General features: G+C 53.5%; 6 protein-coding genes across 6 annotated transcripts in view; 3 read left to right on the forward strand and 3 right to left on the reverse strand.

Moving 5' to 3' along the window:
• The window catches only part of BBK36DRAFT_1192785 (non-ribosomal peptide synthetase), a gene marked incomplete at both ends in the record, with an annotated part of 41,809 nt that extends 36,968 nt beyond the window's left edge, over positions 1-4,841 (forward strand). Inside the window, 2 exons of the mRNA XM_024896781.1 lie at positions 19-381; positions 430-4,841. Of these exons, the coding sequence (XP_024752339.1) occupies positions 19-381; positions 430-4,841 (4,775 nt within the window). The remainder of the gene's footprint in view (positions 1-18; positions 382-429) is intronic.
• A 733-nt stretch (positions 4,842-5,574) lies between these two features.
• Positions 5,575-7,241, forward strand: BBK36DRAFT_155263 (MFS general substrate transporter; the record flags this gene model as incomplete). Its single annotated transcript, XM_024897636.1, has 3 exons — positions 5,575-5,734; positions 5,812-7,003; positions 7,071-7,241. The coding sequence occupies 3 exons, from the start codon at positions 5,575-5,577 to the stop codon at positions 7,228-7,230; spliced, it is 1,512 nt and encodes a 503-aa protein (XP_024752340.1). The 3' UTR covers positions 7,231-7,241.
• Positions 7,242-7,483: 242 nt separating this feature from the next.
• BBK36DRAFT_1139108 (glycosyltransferase family 31 protein) lies at positions 7,484-9,136 on the reverse strand (the record flags this gene model as incomplete). Its single annotated transcript, XM_024893289.1, has 3 exons — positions 7,484-7,858; positions 7,930-8,392; positions 8,469-9,136. 3 exons carry the CDS (start codon positions 9,134-9,136, stop codon positions 7,484-7,486), a joined length of 1,506 nt encoding a protein of 501 aa, XP_024752341.1.
• A 1,511-nt stretch (positions 9,137-10,647) lies between these two features.
• BBK36DRAFT_1112302 (FAD/NAD(P)-binding domain-containing protein) lies at positions 10,648-12,095 on the forward strand (the record flags this gene model as incomplete). The annotated part of the gene is made up of 3 exons (XM_024889797.1): positions 10,648-11,484; positions 11,552-11,854; positions 11,919-12,095. The coding sequence occupies 3 exons, from the start codon at positions 10,648-10,650 to the stop codon at positions 12,093-12,095; spliced, it is 1,317 nt and encodes a 438-aa protein (XP_024752342.1).
• Positions 12,096-12,269: 174 nt separating this feature from the next.
• BBK36DRAFT_1113629 (S-adenosyl-L-methionine-dependent methyltransferase) lies at positions 12,270-13,160 on the reverse strand (the record flags this gene model as incomplete). The annotated part of the gene is made up of 1 exon (XM_024889933.1): positions 12,270-13,160. The coding sequence occupies one exon, from the start codon at positions 13,158-13,160 to the stop codon at positions 12,270-12,272; it is 891 nt and encodes a 296-aa protein (XP_024752343.1).
• A 902-nt stretch (positions 13,161-14,062) lies between these two features.
• BBK36DRAFT_1166896 (hypothetical protein) lies at positions 14,063-15,230 on the reverse strand (the record flags this gene model as incomplete). The annotated part of the gene is made up of 2 exons (XM_024894976.1): positions 14,063-14,357; positions 14,419-15,230. The coding sequence occupies 2 exons, from the start codon at positions 15,228-15,230 to the stop codon at positions 14,063-14,065; spliced, it is 1,107 nt and encodes a 368-aa protein (XP_024752344.1).
• Between the last annotated feature and the right edge of the window lie 947 nt (positions 15,231-16,177).

Consider the following 16,177-nt stretch of genomic DNA (forward strand, 5'->3'; position numbering starts at 1 on the left):
GAAGTGTCTCTGTCCAAGACCGTCTACGCTTTACGCCAAGCGCCAGCGATTATGAAGCGCCGACGACCTCAATGGAGCTACAGCTGCAGAGCCTCTGGGCCCAAGTCCTCAAGATCAGCGACATATCGACCATTGGCAAGCACGACAGTTTCCTCCACCTTGGCGGCGATTCGATCAGTGCAATCGAGCTGGTTTCCTTGGCCCAGCGGCAGAACATTGGCATCACGGTGGCCATGATATTCAATAACCCGCGACTCTCGTCGATGGCAGAGGCCATCCAGCTCGACACCTCTCAATCAACTACAACTCACGATGTAGCTCAATTCGGCCTTATACCGGCCAGTGACAAGCCGAGCGCTCTGAGGGCAGTGCAAATCCAGTGTAAGCTTTCGGACGCGGCCGAAATCGATGATATATATCCCTGCACAGACCTCCAGACAGGATTGATGGCCTTGACTGTCAACCAGCCAGGATCATATATCGCAAAGCACGTCTACCGCCTCGCATCAAACGTCGATATTGAGAGGTTCAAACGGGCTTGGGAGCAGACCGTCCGATACTGCACCAACCTTCGCACACGGATCGTGCTCTCTGGAAGCACTGCAGTTCAGGCGGTTATTCAAGAGCCAATTCACTGGCCTTCTACTTATACCGACCTGCGTTCGTTCCTCCTAGCACAAGAAAACTGCACCATGACCTACGGCTCGCCGCTTTGCCGATATGCAATCATCAGCCAGGGCCGCGATCGATACTTTGCAGTAAACATCCATCACACCATCTTTGATGGGTGGACACTGTCCATTGTGCTGCGAACGTTGCTCGCCATGTATGCCCAGACAGAGCCGCCATCGATTGTCCCTTATACCAGCTTCGTCAAGTACATCATGGATATCGATCAGGAGAATGCACGCAAATATTGGTCTACTCAACTTCGTGGCGTAAAACGCACCACGTTCCCTACGCAGAACAAGCCGTCATCTGCGACACAGAAGATTGCCGGCATGCTAGACAAGCAAGTCCACCTATCACGGCCGTCGGGTTCCTCCATCACCAGAGCGACTATCATTCGCGCTGCGTGGGCAATTTTGCTGGCTCAATACGAGCACGACGATGACGTTTGCTTCGGCACGACCGTCTCTGGTCGACAGGCTGCAGTGCAAGGTATTGACGAAATGCCCGGTCTCGCTATTGCCACGGTTCCTATACGCGTTCAGCTCGACAGGCGGCAAAAGATATCCGCTCTCCTGCAGGCAATGCAAGATCAAGCCTTTGAGATGGTAGCTCACGAGCAGTACGGGCTGGCGAACATCTCGAGGATCAGCACTGACGCTAAGGAGGCGTGCAACTTCACCAATCTCCTCATCGTTCAGCCGGCTCAGACGTTCACCCCAACCGGCGGTGCCACTGAATCTCATGTATTCTGCCCTGTGGCTGCCGAGGGTTTTGCTGAAGGCGAGCTCCTTGGTGACTACTTCAGCTACCCTCTCGTTGTGCAGTGCCAGCTGCTCGAAAATGATGTTCAGTTGAGTTTCATTTACCAAACTGATCTCGTCAGCCATTCCCAAGTGGAAGCGCTGGCCGAGCAATTCTCGTATGTCCTTGAGCAGCTCCAGAAGAATGGCGATAGGGCATTGTCGGATATCTCTCCCGCGAGCCCTTGGGATATTGAGCAGGCAATTGAGCGGAACCGCTTCGATATTGCACCAACAGAGGCCTGCGTACATGACTTGTTCGCTAAGCAAGTTGCAAAGACACCGCAGCAGGAGGCCCTTTACTCCACCGCCGGCAGCATGACTTATGCAGAAGTCGATCAGTTGTCAGACCAACTCGCTCTGCATCTCAGCCAGCTTGGCGTCACATCGGAAACAATCGTGCCTTTCTGCTACGAGAAATCCTTGTGGTCGATTATTGCCATGCTGGGTATCATCAAAGCTGGTGGTGTCTTCCTACCGCTAGACCCCAGCCATCCGCTCAGCCGTCGCCAAGCATTGGTCGATGAAACAAGTGCCCAGTACCTGATTGTATCTCCCAGTACAGCTAAGGAGTGTGTGGGCATGACCAGAAACAACATCGAGCTCTCGTCGGCCTTTTTCTCTAGAACGAACGGCCACGCCCCTTCCTCACGAAAGATCAAGGCTGCTAGATCTGCTCCCGGAAAAGCCATGTACATCCTGTTTACCTCTGGATCAACTGGAAAACCCAAGGGTGTCATCATCGAACACGGAGCCATATCGAGCTTCCTCGTCCGGGTCTGCGAAATCCTCCACATTACCAAAGAATCGAGGACCTTTCAATTCTCTAGCTATGTGTTTGATGCCTCAATCTTTGAAATCTTCACCACCTTGATATCGGGAGGCACCGTGTGCGTCCCCACCGACGCGGAGCGTATCCAGCACGCAGCAAGCTTCATGGAACAAGCCCAAGTCAACACGGCCCTTCTGACGCCGACATTTGTGAAGACACTCGACCCACAGACGGTACACTCATTGAAAACACTGCTCCTGGGTGGTGAAGCTCCATCCAGGGACATTGTGGACTCGTGGCGTCAAAATGTCAGCCTTTGGAATGCATATGGACCTACCGAAACCTGTGTCGCGTCTTGTCTCCAGCTGTATGCTGATGATGCAGCATCAGCCACGACAATTGGCCGTGGGTTTGCTCATCATTGCTGGGTTGTCAACGCAGAGAACCACGACGAGCTTGCACCCATTGGGTGCGTTGGCGAGCTCTTGGTACAAGGAGACGCTTTATCCCGTGGTTACATCAATGATGAAGAAAAGACAAACAACGCATTCATCAGCAATGTCAAGTGGCTTCCTGATGATATAGATGTTGGAAGACGACGGTTCTACAAGACTGGTGATCTGGTCCGATATAACCCGGATGGAAGCCTTCACTACCTTGGCCGCAAGGATACGCAAGTCAAGATCCGAGGCCAACGTATCGAGCTTGGTGAGATTGAGTACCAGATTAAGGCTCAAGCGTCCGATATCGAGCATGCGGTGGTTGACAAGATCTGCCATGATACTCATGAATCCCTCGTGGCTTTTATCAGCTTCTCCAGCAGCAAGGGCCCCAACCACTTGTCACAGATCCAGGTGCTGGAGCACAACAGCGAAATGCAAGAGCTCTTCTCTCAGTTGGCTGCAGACCTCTCTACTGTCTTGCCCACTCACATGGTTCCGAAGTACTTCATCGCCGTCGAGTCGATGCCACTCAACACCTCCGGCAAGCTTGACAGAAAAGCACTCCTGCAGATAGCGGCAAGTCTCTCTTCGGAAGACTTGGCGGTTCATTTAGCTGGCCAGCGTCTACCTTTCCGTGACGCCTCGAGTGACCTCGAGCACTGGCTCCGAGCACAGTGGGCAGACATCCTCGAACTGCCCAGAGAAAGCATCAGTGTGGACGACAACTTTTACCAGCTGGGAGGCGACTCGATTCGCATTGTCAACATTTCGAGGCTTGTACTTGACAAGTTTGGGGTGTCCCTTGGCAGCACCCTGTTGAACAGCAAACACACGACGATCAGCAATATGGCCAAATTCATCTCCCTGAGCGCGGAGAACGGGGCCACAGAGGTTGACCATTCAGATGCAGACGTCGACCTCATGGCCAAGATCAACGCGATTACCAACTCGCTCTGGATGCAGCATCCGCAAGCCCTGTTTGAAAATCCTAGAACCACACTGCCTGACCAAGCCACAGTTTTCTTGACGGGAGCCACTGGTTTCCTCGGCACCGAGATTCTTAGACAGCTGGTGCGGAATCCAGCGATCAGGTCTATAGCCGTTCATGTCCGATCGAAATCGCTAGCACAAGGCATGGATCGGGTCAGGGAGACAGCTAAGATTGCAGATTGGTGGCGCGAGGAAGATGAGGCCAAGTTGGAGATCTGGCTTGGTGATCTCTCCAAGACACGTTTGGGCCTCACAGAAGCACAATGGCAACGCCTAGCCGGGTTGTCCACCTCAGAGACCAACATTGATGCCATTATCCACAATGGAGCATCTGTCAACTGGAACGCCAACTACGAGACGCTGAGCGCTCCCAACGTCAGCTCAACTGTCGACCTGCTCATGGCGACCGCGACCTCACCATGCCAGCCCAAGTTTGTGTTTGTGTCTGGGGGTGCCTTTACGGATCCTACCGAAAACCCGGCTGTGAATGCAGCCCTCCTCCGCGGTGCCAACGGCTACTCCCAAACCAAGTTTGTCTGCGAGGCCGTCATTACGAAGGTGGCCAACAGCCTCCCCAGCACCCAGAACCGAGTGTCGACGGTCAAACCGGGACGTATCATCGGAAGGGCAGAGAATGGCGTTTCCAACGTCGATGACTTTGTCTGGCGTGTCGTATCCACGGCAGCGTCAATCCAGGCTTACCCAGAGGAAGCATCGGACCACTGGATGGTCATGCAAGACGTAAGCGTGGTTGCATCCAATGTCCTCGGCCAGCTCTACAACGATGCCATCAAGCCATTCAACCTGCTGGCAAGAGGAATGACCATGTCGGACTTCTGGGAACGTGTCAACGCCGAACTGGATGTCCCGTGCAAACCGGTCACCTGGCAAGAATGGACCGAGCGCGCCCTGGCCTCGATGAACCAAGTCGGCAACACGCACCCACTGTGGCCGGTGCAGCACTTCCTCGGCCAGCTCGGTCTACCGAGAGATTTTGCTACTCTGGCCAAAGCGGGAACCCACGAGTGCATGCAGTCCCAGCTGGCTGTCCATAGCAATGTGCAGTATATGAAGAAGATTGGCTTCATCCATTCTTCGGTGGAAGGACTTGGCAACGTTCAGCGAGAGGGCACGATTCGACGTGTGCATGCACTTGGAGGGTAAACAGGGATTTCATAGTTTTTCTTTCTCTCGTCTTTCTTTTTCCTTTGTCCCCATTTTCTGTCATTGTTTCTTCATCTTTCTTGATACAAGAGCATTTGAATGGCTTCTTACACTTGCTTTTTTACCTGTTATTTTCTATACTTAGCTTAGACTCGAGGGCAGCACTAGATTGAATTCATGTACAAGTTGCCTCATCTATTTCCCTCCACCTCCTGAAGGGCTTCCGCGTGCAATGCATGTGTCCCAACAGCCACATTTGAATTCCCAATCATTCAGCCTCCCAGCCTGAGCACCAAGCCATCAAGCTATCATCGTCTTCTTTGTCCTCACGGCACTTGAGAAACGAGCTTCAACTTTAAAGCAGCTTCAGCTCCAGCCGATCCACACTCTCGGATCCATCCCTCCCTGCAAACCACCAATGATGATGGAATTGGCTGATGGTCCTATTTTCTCGCTTCCCGTTTTTACCTCTTTAGCCCAGCCGGAGCAAATTAATTGACCATCGCCCCCAGCTAGTTATATCTAGTATCACAGACACTAGGCTATCTTTGTATGAGAGCTCTTTTTCCTTGCTCTTGACGATGAGATTTTTTTTTTTTTTCCTCAAAAATCTTTCTCATCTCTTTGGAGTTGATCTCTCTTGATATTCCCCTAGGTTCCCGTTTCCTTGGGTCTGTGATACGGGCTTGAGGTTTGAGAATTTCTTGAAGCTAGTTGCCGTTGCTGTTCCACCATGGGCGAATCTGTGGCGAATCATCACGATGAAGGCTCGTCCGCCAAGGATGAAGCCGTGGCGATGGTGGGCGAAGTGCAGCATACAGTCGATCCTGTGGTGCAAGCACGAGCCGTGAGGAAGATTGACTGGTTTCTGATGCCCGCCATGATATGCGGATGTGAGTTTCTCAACAAAGCCTCATGAAGCCCAGACAACAAAAGAACCTCGATAGAAAGCCGTACTGACATCAGTTAGACGGCCTCGTCTACTACGACAAAGCCATCCTCGGCTCAGCCGCCCTCTTCGGCATGACGACTGATCTCCATCTCAGCGTCGTCGACAACTCGACCGTCCCCCCGACGGTCGACACGCGCCGCCTCAGCTGGGCCACGTCGCTCTTCTACTTCGGCATGCTGGGCGGCCTCTACCCCATGACGTTCGCCCTGCAGCGCTTCGACATCGGCCGCATCCTCGGCGCCGTCGTCATCCTGTGGGCGACCATCTGCATGCTCACGGCGGCGGTGACGTCCTGGCAGGGCCTCTTCGTGCAGCGCTTCTTCCTCGGCTTCGTCGAGAGCATCATCCCCACGGGCTTCATGTGCATCGTCTCCAGCTACTACACGCAGTCGGAGCAGTCGCTGCGCCAGAGCTGGTGGTTCAGCAGCACGGGGCTCTTCACCATCATCGGCGGCGCGCTCAACTACGGCTTCGCCCAGATCACGGGCGGCGGGCTCAAGCGCTGGCAGTACATCTACCTGCTCGCCGGGTCCCTGACGTTCCTCTTTGGCCTCTTGTGCTTCGCCGTGCCCAACTCGCCCGTGTCGGCCTGGTTCCTGACCAAGGAGGAGCGGTTCGCCGCCGTGGAGAGGCTTCGCCACGGACAGACGGGCGTGCGATGCACCAAGCTCAAGGCGTCGCAGCTCAAGGAGGCCGTGCTGGACGTCAAGGTCTGGCTGATTGCCCTGATGATGGCCTCGGCGTACACTGTCAACGGCGCGGTGAGCGGCTTCGGGCCCCTCATCGTGTCGACCTTTGGCTGGGACAGCCTGCACTCCATCGTCTTCCAGTTCCCCCTCGGCGGCCTCTGCTTCATCGTCATCCTGGCCACCGGCTACGTCGGCTCCAAGGTGGAGAACGTGCGCATCCTCATGCTCGTCCTCACCTGCCTGCCCGTCATCGCCGGCTGCGCCATCATCTGGAAGAGCACCTGGAGCTTCCACGCCGCGGCCCCCGTCATCGGATACTCCATCACGGGCTTCTTTGGCGGCACCGTCAGTCTCATCATCACGCTTGGGATGTCCAACGTCGCGGGCCATACGAAGAAGAGCTTCATGGCCGCGACAATCTTCGTGGCTTACTGCGTGGGCAACATTGTTGGCCCGCAGCTGGTTTGGACTCAGACGAAGAATCGCCACTATCCTGCCTTGTGGCTTGGTCTCATCATATGGTACGGTTGACTATCACCTGGATCGAAATCGATATCTTCAGGGATTTTGCTAACATGTTGTGTGAAGCTACATCATTTGCATCCTTGCATCAATCACTCTGTACTTTGTCCTCCGAGCCGAGAACAAGAAGAAGATGGCCTTGCCGGAAGACGAGGCTGAGCGAGCAAAGCTTGCCTTTCAGGATCTCACGGACAAAGAAAACCCCTACTTTCGCTATGTTTACTAGGAGAGGAAGGACTGGTCATGAGAAACAGAACGGCCTTTAATGATGCAATGATACCCAAGGATCGGCTATGCTCTCTCCCAGGCTGTTAAATACTATTCTCTAGTTATATACGATAATTCATGGTATATCCAACCCTAATGCAATCAAAGTCATCCAAGTTCGCGGCATCCAATGAGTCCTTGAAAACCACAGAAACCTCGTGCCAACGGGTATCAGTGCTTCGTCGCGTTCGTAAAGGGTAAATCAGCAATGCTCAAAACACCCGCGTAACGCTCGGCCCAACCCATTCCACCACCTCGCACTGCCTCTCGTTGCGAAACTTGTCGAGCCTGTCCTTGATCCAGCCGGATTTAAAGTCCACCCACTTGTCGTCTCGCTGCTCCGGCTCCCGCTTTTCTCCGTACCTAAAAGACCTTGCGAGAACACACACTTTCTCGTCTCTGCCTCGCCAGTTCCACTGGACGCAGCTGTCGTCCTTTTTGCATGCCTCCTCGCACTTTTCAAACGAGTCGATGCCTTGATCGGGGCCAGACTTGGAGGCGTCCCAATCTCCGTTATCCCAGTTGTCCAGAGTGTCGGAGGTTCCCGGTCGATGGAAATTCCAATAATCAGCGTATAGCAAGGGCCGCTAAGAAACCAGACATGTTAAGACGTCTTTCTAGTACTACTATTTCAGGAATCGGAGGATCCTCGACATACCTTAAACTTCCTCTGCCCGAATTCCCACTTCCACACCTCGACCATGTCCTTCGGCGTCGTCTTGTGCAGCGTCATGATGGGCTGGCACCAGTAGCGATCGCTAAAGGGAATGCCGTGCAGCGGATGGGGGTTGAACATGGGCCAGTACCCCTGCAAGGGCACTCCATTGTTCCACAGCGTCCAGCCGACGACGCTGTCGCCGCAGCACTCGTCCTTGATCAGGGGAAGCCACTCTTCGCTGACGGTCGGTCCGCTGTACTGGCCATGCGGTGCCACGTCGCGGCGGATAAGGGCCTTGACGGCTGCGCGGCTGAGGGCGAATCCGGGGCCGCCGTTGGCAAACCATGTCTTGAGATCGTCTCGAGTGCTGTCGTGCCGTCCGGGGGAGGGAGAGCCCATGTAGATGGGAACATCGGGGTCAAAGGTGGAGAGGAACCGGTATACTGTATCCCACACGACATATCTGTGATGCAGAACACGAATGGGTTAGCACGTCTCGTCCCCCGAAGCCTTAGACCAAAAGGATCAAATGTACGTACGTATCCGTCTCGTAGAAAAAGTAAAACGGTCTGTTGGGCCGCATCAACCAGGCACGCTCAATCTGCGGCAGGAACTTGAACCGGTCAATGATCCAGCCATTGACGCGCTTCGTCGCCTCCTTGTCCTTGTCCAGCGTGCCGTTGCGGCTCAATTCCTTCTGCAGCAGGTAGTTTCCCATGTCCGGGTTATACTCGAGGTCGTAGTACTTGGGCGGCAGGCTGGCGAGGATGTCAATGGCCGTGAAGTTGCGGATGCGCTCGTCGAGGTCGGAGAAGATGAGCAGCTCGTCGGGGCGGAAGCAGGCGCTGACGCTGTCGAGCTGGGCGTCGAGCTTGGCGCGGTCCTCGCCGTGGCCCATCTTGAGGACGGGCTGGACGAGGCTGAGCATGTGCTTGGGGAACGTTGCGCAAAGGTCTTCGGTCGACTTGCCGGCGGGATCGAGAGACACCGGCCAGTAGTCGCTGACCGTCTCGTACGGGTAGAAGCCGGGCGGCTCGTCGATGCCCAGGGGCGGCAGGACGGGCAGGGCGTCATGCTGCCGGCGCCAGACGAGGCCGAAGGCGACGAGGACGAAGAAGGCGACGGCGACGAAGATGCGGATCAGGCGCTTGTTCAGGAGGAAGAGCCCGAGTTGCTGCGTCTCCGCAGGCTTGGGGAAGAGCGCCATTGCTGCCTGCGCATGGCCTTGGAAGCCTCGCTGCACAGGGTGAAGGGATCGCGAAGAGGGAGAAGAGGAGGAGGAGGAGAAGGAAGACGCGACAGACTGGATCGAGTCGTCTTGGTTCGCGATGTCCTGCTATTCTTGCTTCGTATTATCTATTTTCTCTCCCCCCCCTTCACAGCCACAGCGCGACCGGGGATCGTGGAACATTTTTCTGTTGGCGGATGTCGCTGGTGAGGAAGCCCAAATGGGGGCCTCGCATCTTGAACCCGGTACCTGCTGGCGCTGCAAACCCTCCGCATGTTGGCGGGTAGAGTGTACCTGTCAGGCTGGTGGCGCTTCGGGAATTTTACCTTATATCCATTAGCCTTCGTATTGCCCAAGTAAGATTTTGTAGAGGGAACAGCGTACGGTCAGGGGGGTTGTATGGAGTGTACCTCAGGTATAACAAGATAGAACCTATCGATGTACGCAGGAACGTTTGTGCATATCAAGTAAAAGCCTTTTTCCCTCTAGGATCCAATCGAAGATGGAAGGTCCAAACTCTAAGCTTGGGTAAGGTGAGGTTTGGACCTGAAATGACAATGGCTTGGCTGGCTGAGCGCCTCTTCGAGCATGGAAAAGGTGTGAGCAGAAGCGCCACGAAGGTCTTCCAGAAGTCATCCGTCCACCGAGGTAACCCAGCGGTCCTTCAGACATGATGCAGACTTGACTGCATTTGCTAGAAAGATACCTATTATGCTTCTTCTTTCTTCGCTTAGTTGACTCTGTATGCTTTTCTTTTCCCCATGATAAAGGCGCTGGTTAGCCACCTGTGGTAATAACAGGTAGACAGCGTCAACAGTTCAACTTCGTTCCAAGTTACCTGCTGCTGCAGAGGGCAAATGCTCAACCCACATATTCTGGAGCAAAGACGAGGCCACTGTTGTCTCTCATCTCTTCCTGCCTGCCTCAATGGAAAGATTATCTTGACGCAAGCGCCGCGTTTGAAAGATCGGGTTATGGCGTCAAAAAAAACAAGGTACGTGTAGGCGCTTTGATCGCACAATCAAGCTTCGATCTGAGCGTCGGAGCAGCCTATACGTACGCGTCCAGATGGTCCGAATCAATCTCCGTTTGGTAACAAACATGGAAAGATGGGAAACGCTTATCAGATGATCAGATAACTCCTCTAGGCCCGCACCGATCGAGAAACATCCCTGAAGACGCATCTGCTAGCGTCAGGTCTACAGCCAACGATCTGCTCCCCCCACTGCCCGCTGCGTCGGACCCTTAGCATTCCCGAGCTTCACAACGCAGGCCATGGCGTTAACGAGGACCTAATCATGGGCGTCGACGAGCTCCGAGTCGGACTCGGACAAGTCGGCCGGAGAAGACGCTGCAAATTGTCGGCATTTTCACCCCTGTCGACCATCTCCAGACTTATAGAAAAGACGAGGTAGGCGTTGGATAAAATGACCCAGCTGACATTGCACTGCTTTGCAATTCTCAACAGAGTCGACCCATGATCTGACAAAATGTTGGAGAAGCCGAAACTCTACACCAAGATTGTGGGCTACGCCCTCTTCTTCCTCTGGACAGAGCTACGACTCGCTCTCCGAGCCGCCATCGTACGACAACAGGCCCTCTGGTTTGGATCTTCCACAGCCGAAGAGAGGACTCGCAACATTGTCATTGTCGGTGCCTCTTTCGCAGGCTTCCGAGCGGCTCAGATTATCGCAAGGAACTTGCCTCCCCGAAGCCCATACCGAGTCGTGGTCGTTGAGCCAAACAGCCATTTCCAGTTCACTTGGGTGCTCCCAAGATTCTGTGTTGTCAAGGGCCACGAGCACAAGGCGTTCATCCCGTATGGAGGGTGCATGTCCGGGGCTCCAGAGGGCTCCTATCGCTGGATAAAGGACAAAGTAGCCGATATTGACCAAACAGCTGTGAAGCTGCAGGACAACGGCGAGACGATCCCATACGAGTTTCTTGTCATCGCCACAGGGTCGGGAGTCAGAGAAGGTCTTCCTTCACGCGTCAACGCTACAGAGAAGCGGGATGGAATGAAGCTTCTCCAGGGCATGCAAAACCGTATCGAAGCAGCCAAGACAGTTGTCGTTGTTGGAGGAGGCGCTGCAGGAGTTGAAGTCGCTACAGACGCCAAGGCTCTCTATCCAGAGAAGCATGTCTTCTTGATTCACTCGAGAGCCGCAGTGATGCATCGCTTCGGCCAAGGCCTCCAAAATGCTGCGCGCGAAGGGCTTGAAAGATTAGGAGTGGAGCTTGTGCTTCAAGACCGCGTTGTCAGTGAAGACGCAGATGCAGGAGCCGTCACCCTTCAGTCTGGACGAACAATCGCTTGCGACTTCTTTGTATGCGTACCCGTTTGACATATTAGAACTAGATATCCTGAGTTGCCAAACTAACGCGTTGCGGTAGATAAACTGTACAGGACAGAGGCCACTATCTGAAGTGCTTTCCAACCTCTCTCCCAGCTCCATCTCGCCCACGGGGCACATCAAAATCAAGCCGACCCTCCACATAGCTGATGGTTCTCTACCAAACGTTTACGCATGCGGCGATGTTGCCGAAACCAACACCCCGAATCCGAACGCCCGCTCAGCAATGCGGCAAGCGACCGTCGTGGCGGACAATATTCTTCTTGCAGTAGCAGGAAAATCGCCTCACCACGTTTACGAGAACCTCTGGGCAGACGGCGTGATTAAGCTGACTTTGGGGCTGGTACGATACCATCTCACAACCGTCACTATACCGTGCTACGACCTATTGACAAACATGTTTGCAGGATCGCTCAGTCACGAACCTTGGAGACGGCAAATCCGAAGTCCTCTTTAGGAGCAAAGAAACAGATCTAGCTCTCATGTCTGCCATGTGCTGGCGCCGTTTCGGAGCGAAGCCTTTCGTGGATGAATACATGGACGCTCACAAGGCGGAGATTGAGGCAGATGTCAACGAAGCATGAATCCAAGTGTACAATAAAACTTGGGGTTAGAGAGCTCGTGGCTCGTTGTATGATAGTAATTGCAGGAATAAAATGCTAATAGATTGACTCTTGTATGACATCTTGCGACATGGCCACTGTGATGACGATACCAGCGATACTCGACCACAGATATCGCCCAGGCTTCAGGTCTACCTAGTCAAACTTGGCCACCCAGACATCCATAGTCCACGACTTCTGCACACCAACCGTCTCCAAAGCTCCCAAAACACCATCTCTAGCCGAACGCAAAAGCGCCTTGACTTTCGGGTCCTCGACCTTCGTCTCGATCTCTTCCAAAAACTTGGGACTCTTCACAGATCCCGTCTCCCAGTGGCCATCCATGAGTCCCTCCCCAGGCACCACAAAAGTCCTGTCTTCAAGAACCCAGCCATTCTCGCTCGCAGCATCTGCAATGGCGCCCGGGCTGGACAAGCACCGAATGTTGGCCATGCTGCCCTTGTTGTGGGCCTCGAGAGTAGCCCTCGCCACCGAAGCAAGGACATGCGGCAGGGCCTTCAACTCCGTCGCCTTGAGCGCATATTCCGCAATGAGCAGAGTCTTGGCTCGTCCCCTCAAGGCGCCCAGCATCCTCGTCAGCGTCGCCGGCGAGTCAAAGTACCAGATGCAGTGCGCAAACACGACATAATCCCACGTCGTGTCCGCATTCGCCGCCAGGAAATCGATCGGGTCGGCAAAGTGCCACGAGACGCGGTCCCCGATCGGGCCTCCCGAGAGGTGCTCCTGCGCCTGGGCAAGCGTCCAGGGGGCTCCGTACTCGGGCGGGCCGGGATCCACGGCGTCGACGTGCCCCGAGGATCCAACGGCTTCGGCCAGGACCGCAGTTGTGGTGCCCTGGCCGCATCCGATCTCGAGGACGCGGCTGCCGGGAGCGATCTGCCAGAAGTTGATGAACTTGATGCGGTGCTCTGCTTGGCCGATTTCCATGTTCAGGTGGCCCGGCCAGTCGGGCGAGCTGAGGTGGTATTTCGCAATGGTCGCCGCAGCCGTGGCCGGCATGGGCTCAAAGGAGGTGGATGAGGACATTTTCGGGTTGTTTGTCGATTGTGTCGATGAGGATCTTCTTCTCTCTGGGCTTCATCTTCCTTCTCTTATATCTCAGTTCGTGTGGTTCACTCGTTCCCTGGTATCGCGGGTTTCTCGTGATGGATGATTACCCTATCTCCACACTCCCTCCTTTTTCCTCCTCCTACCAACAATCACACTTGTGAGTCATAGCCATTCGGTTCTCATATCCATATCGAGGTAGGTAGATTCTCGTACCCCGCGCTACCTCATCCATCTCTCGATCGCGCATCCCACCTCGTGTTTAGGGCCGGTCTAGTCGCTATCGTTCCAACATTGTCCACAATCATCTTGAAACGGGTTGAAGGCCACCGAGGAATTGCTGACAGCAATCACACTGCCCTGCATGAGCCTTGACTCACGTCTCAGTCGTCAATGGAACTTCTGAAAGGAAGAAAAGTGCAACAAATTCCTCGTTAAGAATACGAACCGCTGAGCCAGACCATTTGAGGCAGGACGTCAGCTCAAAAGGGCCTGTAAGCGTGAATCATTGGCGGTAGTCATTGGCAGATGGATAGCCTTGATAGCCTAGTAGAAGAGTCATAGTATCGAGGTCGCGTCGAGTCGGACAAATTATTCAAATCATTCTTTCGTATAACACATCTAGTATGGTGCAGTTGCAAAGGACGATTGTTCAATCGGGTTCAATAATGAATCGAGACACTGCTTCGCAAGACTTTACTTCAGAACTGCGATTTGTTCATTCCTTTGTATTCTGGAGTGACTGCATACAATATTGATTTTTGGCCCAGGAAAAGAATCCTGAGTGACCTTGATGAACAGTCTTGACTTTTTCCTTCGCTATCACGAGTGTTGAGGACTAAGCGCAATTGTCACGAAATTATCCGGCTGCTTCAGGGCCTTCAGAAGGTGGTCTGAAGCTTCGGATAATCTTCCGCATGAGCCTTCAGATCTTTGTAAATCGACGCCGAGTCGTCTCCCGACAGCTGCTGCATCCGCTTCAGGTCCTGCTCTTCCAACTCCTCCATCTCCTCAAGAGGCTCCTCTTTGTTCGCCTTCTTATCACCATTGCCCTCAACGCCCAAAGCCTTGTTGATACCAGACGACTCTCCAATCATTAGGATTTGACTATTGACGTAGTCAAGGTGATGTGGTTTGGTGGGAAGCCACCGCAAGTCTCGGAACTCATCATGAATTCTGCATAGCCAAGTCAGTATCTCGCTTCTTGCCCATCAATGAGATAGTCAATGACACCTACTTCTTCGGATACTCTGGTGCTTTGGGAAGACGAGCAGAGGCCGGCGCCGGATACTCTGGATTCTTGGTGCTGATGATAAAGCTCCCTTGTTCCTTCAAACCAAGATCCTTCTGCACCTCGCCGAGCTCTTGCGGAATCGTCAACATGTACGCAAGATGACTCTCGCGCCCAGTAGTTGTAATGGCGTAGACACCTTCACCCACAGGTGTAGCCGCTGGCGTGTGTCTGGTGCCTTTGGTCTTGGTCTCATACTCTCCGCCAGCCAGAAATTGACCCTTGATCTCATCATACGATGCTCCTGTCTTGTCGATAAACGCCAGGAAGCGGTCTCTGCCGCTGGAAGGCAGAACTTTCTTCGGCAGAACGACAATCCGCGTGTTTCCAGCATCCGCAAGCGGCGCCTTGCTGAGCTTTGCGTCGTGGCCTATTGGCCTGAGGATGATGTAGCTTCGCGCAATGTCGTCCACGTCCTCGGGCTTGTCGACGTCCACGCGTCCTCTGACGAAGAAGTAGATGATGCCCTTTTCGAGGATGCTAGCGGGCGCGTTCTTGTCTGTGTCTTTGTCTGCTTTGGCTTTGCCGGCGGTACCATTTTCGGATTTCACATCGGCCTTGGACTCCTCCTGCTCTTCCTTTTTGGTCTGATGAGTGTTTGACTCTTCTCCCTTGTCCTTTTCATTGTCTTTATCGGCAGATGAATCCTCTGCCTCGACCTTGGTGCGCTTCGCCTCTGGGGTTTCCACCTCGGTCTTGTGTTTCTCGCCGGCAGAAGCCTGCTGCTGTTGCTCGTCGTCTGCCCTTGTCTCTACCATTTTCTTCGATGGTTACGGTGAGTTGTAGATAATTAGATGACTTGATATGTGAGAGGAGGATTGTTGATTGGTGACACACAGCAGACGTTGAAATGAGCATCCCGGAGGTGTCTTCAAGAGCTGATGGGTATTTACCTTGACATGTGATGTCATCCATCTGTCATGATGAAGATCGGATATCATTTAGCGACCCAGCAAAATGCCAGAACAAAACAAGCCGCGACAATGATTAGCACAAAGTAACACATTTTCCCGGGATTCAGCAGATGTGGGCTGATTCCGTCGCAGCGCGACGTTGAAGAGTGTGGAACCTTGCTCCAGCCCCCAACGTCGACACAGCTGCAAGTACGAAAAGCGTCTACTTGCGGAACAAGGAAGCGCGGTTCGAGAGCAATGAAATGAAATACTAGGTATATTTCTTAAACATCCTTTCTCTAGTATATTTTGTGCGTAGATAGGCATCTATACAAACTGTGCATAATGATGTCCAGGTAAGGTGTGAGGTTGGCCGTTGAACTTGACGCCTGACGTCTATGAATCTATGGACTCTGATGATTCGCGCCCATTTACTGATGTGAAGAACTAGAACAATGGATAAAGCGTATATAAGAGTGCCGTTTTCATTCAGTGTGAACAGCAGCTTCCCTTGAAAGGGAAATCTCGGTATGCTCGCGAGTTCATAAAGTACGACAGCCTCAAGCTTTCAGACTCAACAAGGCTAAAATCTTGTCTTAACGAGCCATCCTATTAAAGGCGATAATGCTATTGCATTCAGCCTTAATATTTACAATTCCCAAACGTCCCTAAAAAACTCTCCAAGGGGCGTGGTCCCCCAAGTCTCTCCATTGAAAGCTGGTTCGTCTCCTTCGAGGATGACCTCTTGAATGATTATACGTCTTATTATCCAGACCAGACAATGCATGAACTACGAGCAAGCTCTCACCAAA

The sequence above is a fragment of the Trichoderma citrinoviride genome, assembly GCF_003025115.1.
Source record: "Trichoderma citrinoviride strain TUCIM 6016 unplaced genomic scaffold BBK36scaffold_3, whole genome shotgun sequence".
NCBI classification, from domain to species: domain Eukaryota; kingdom Fungi; phylum Ascomycota; class Sordariomycetes; order Hypocreales; family Hypocreaceae; genus Trichoderma; species Trichoderma citrinoviride.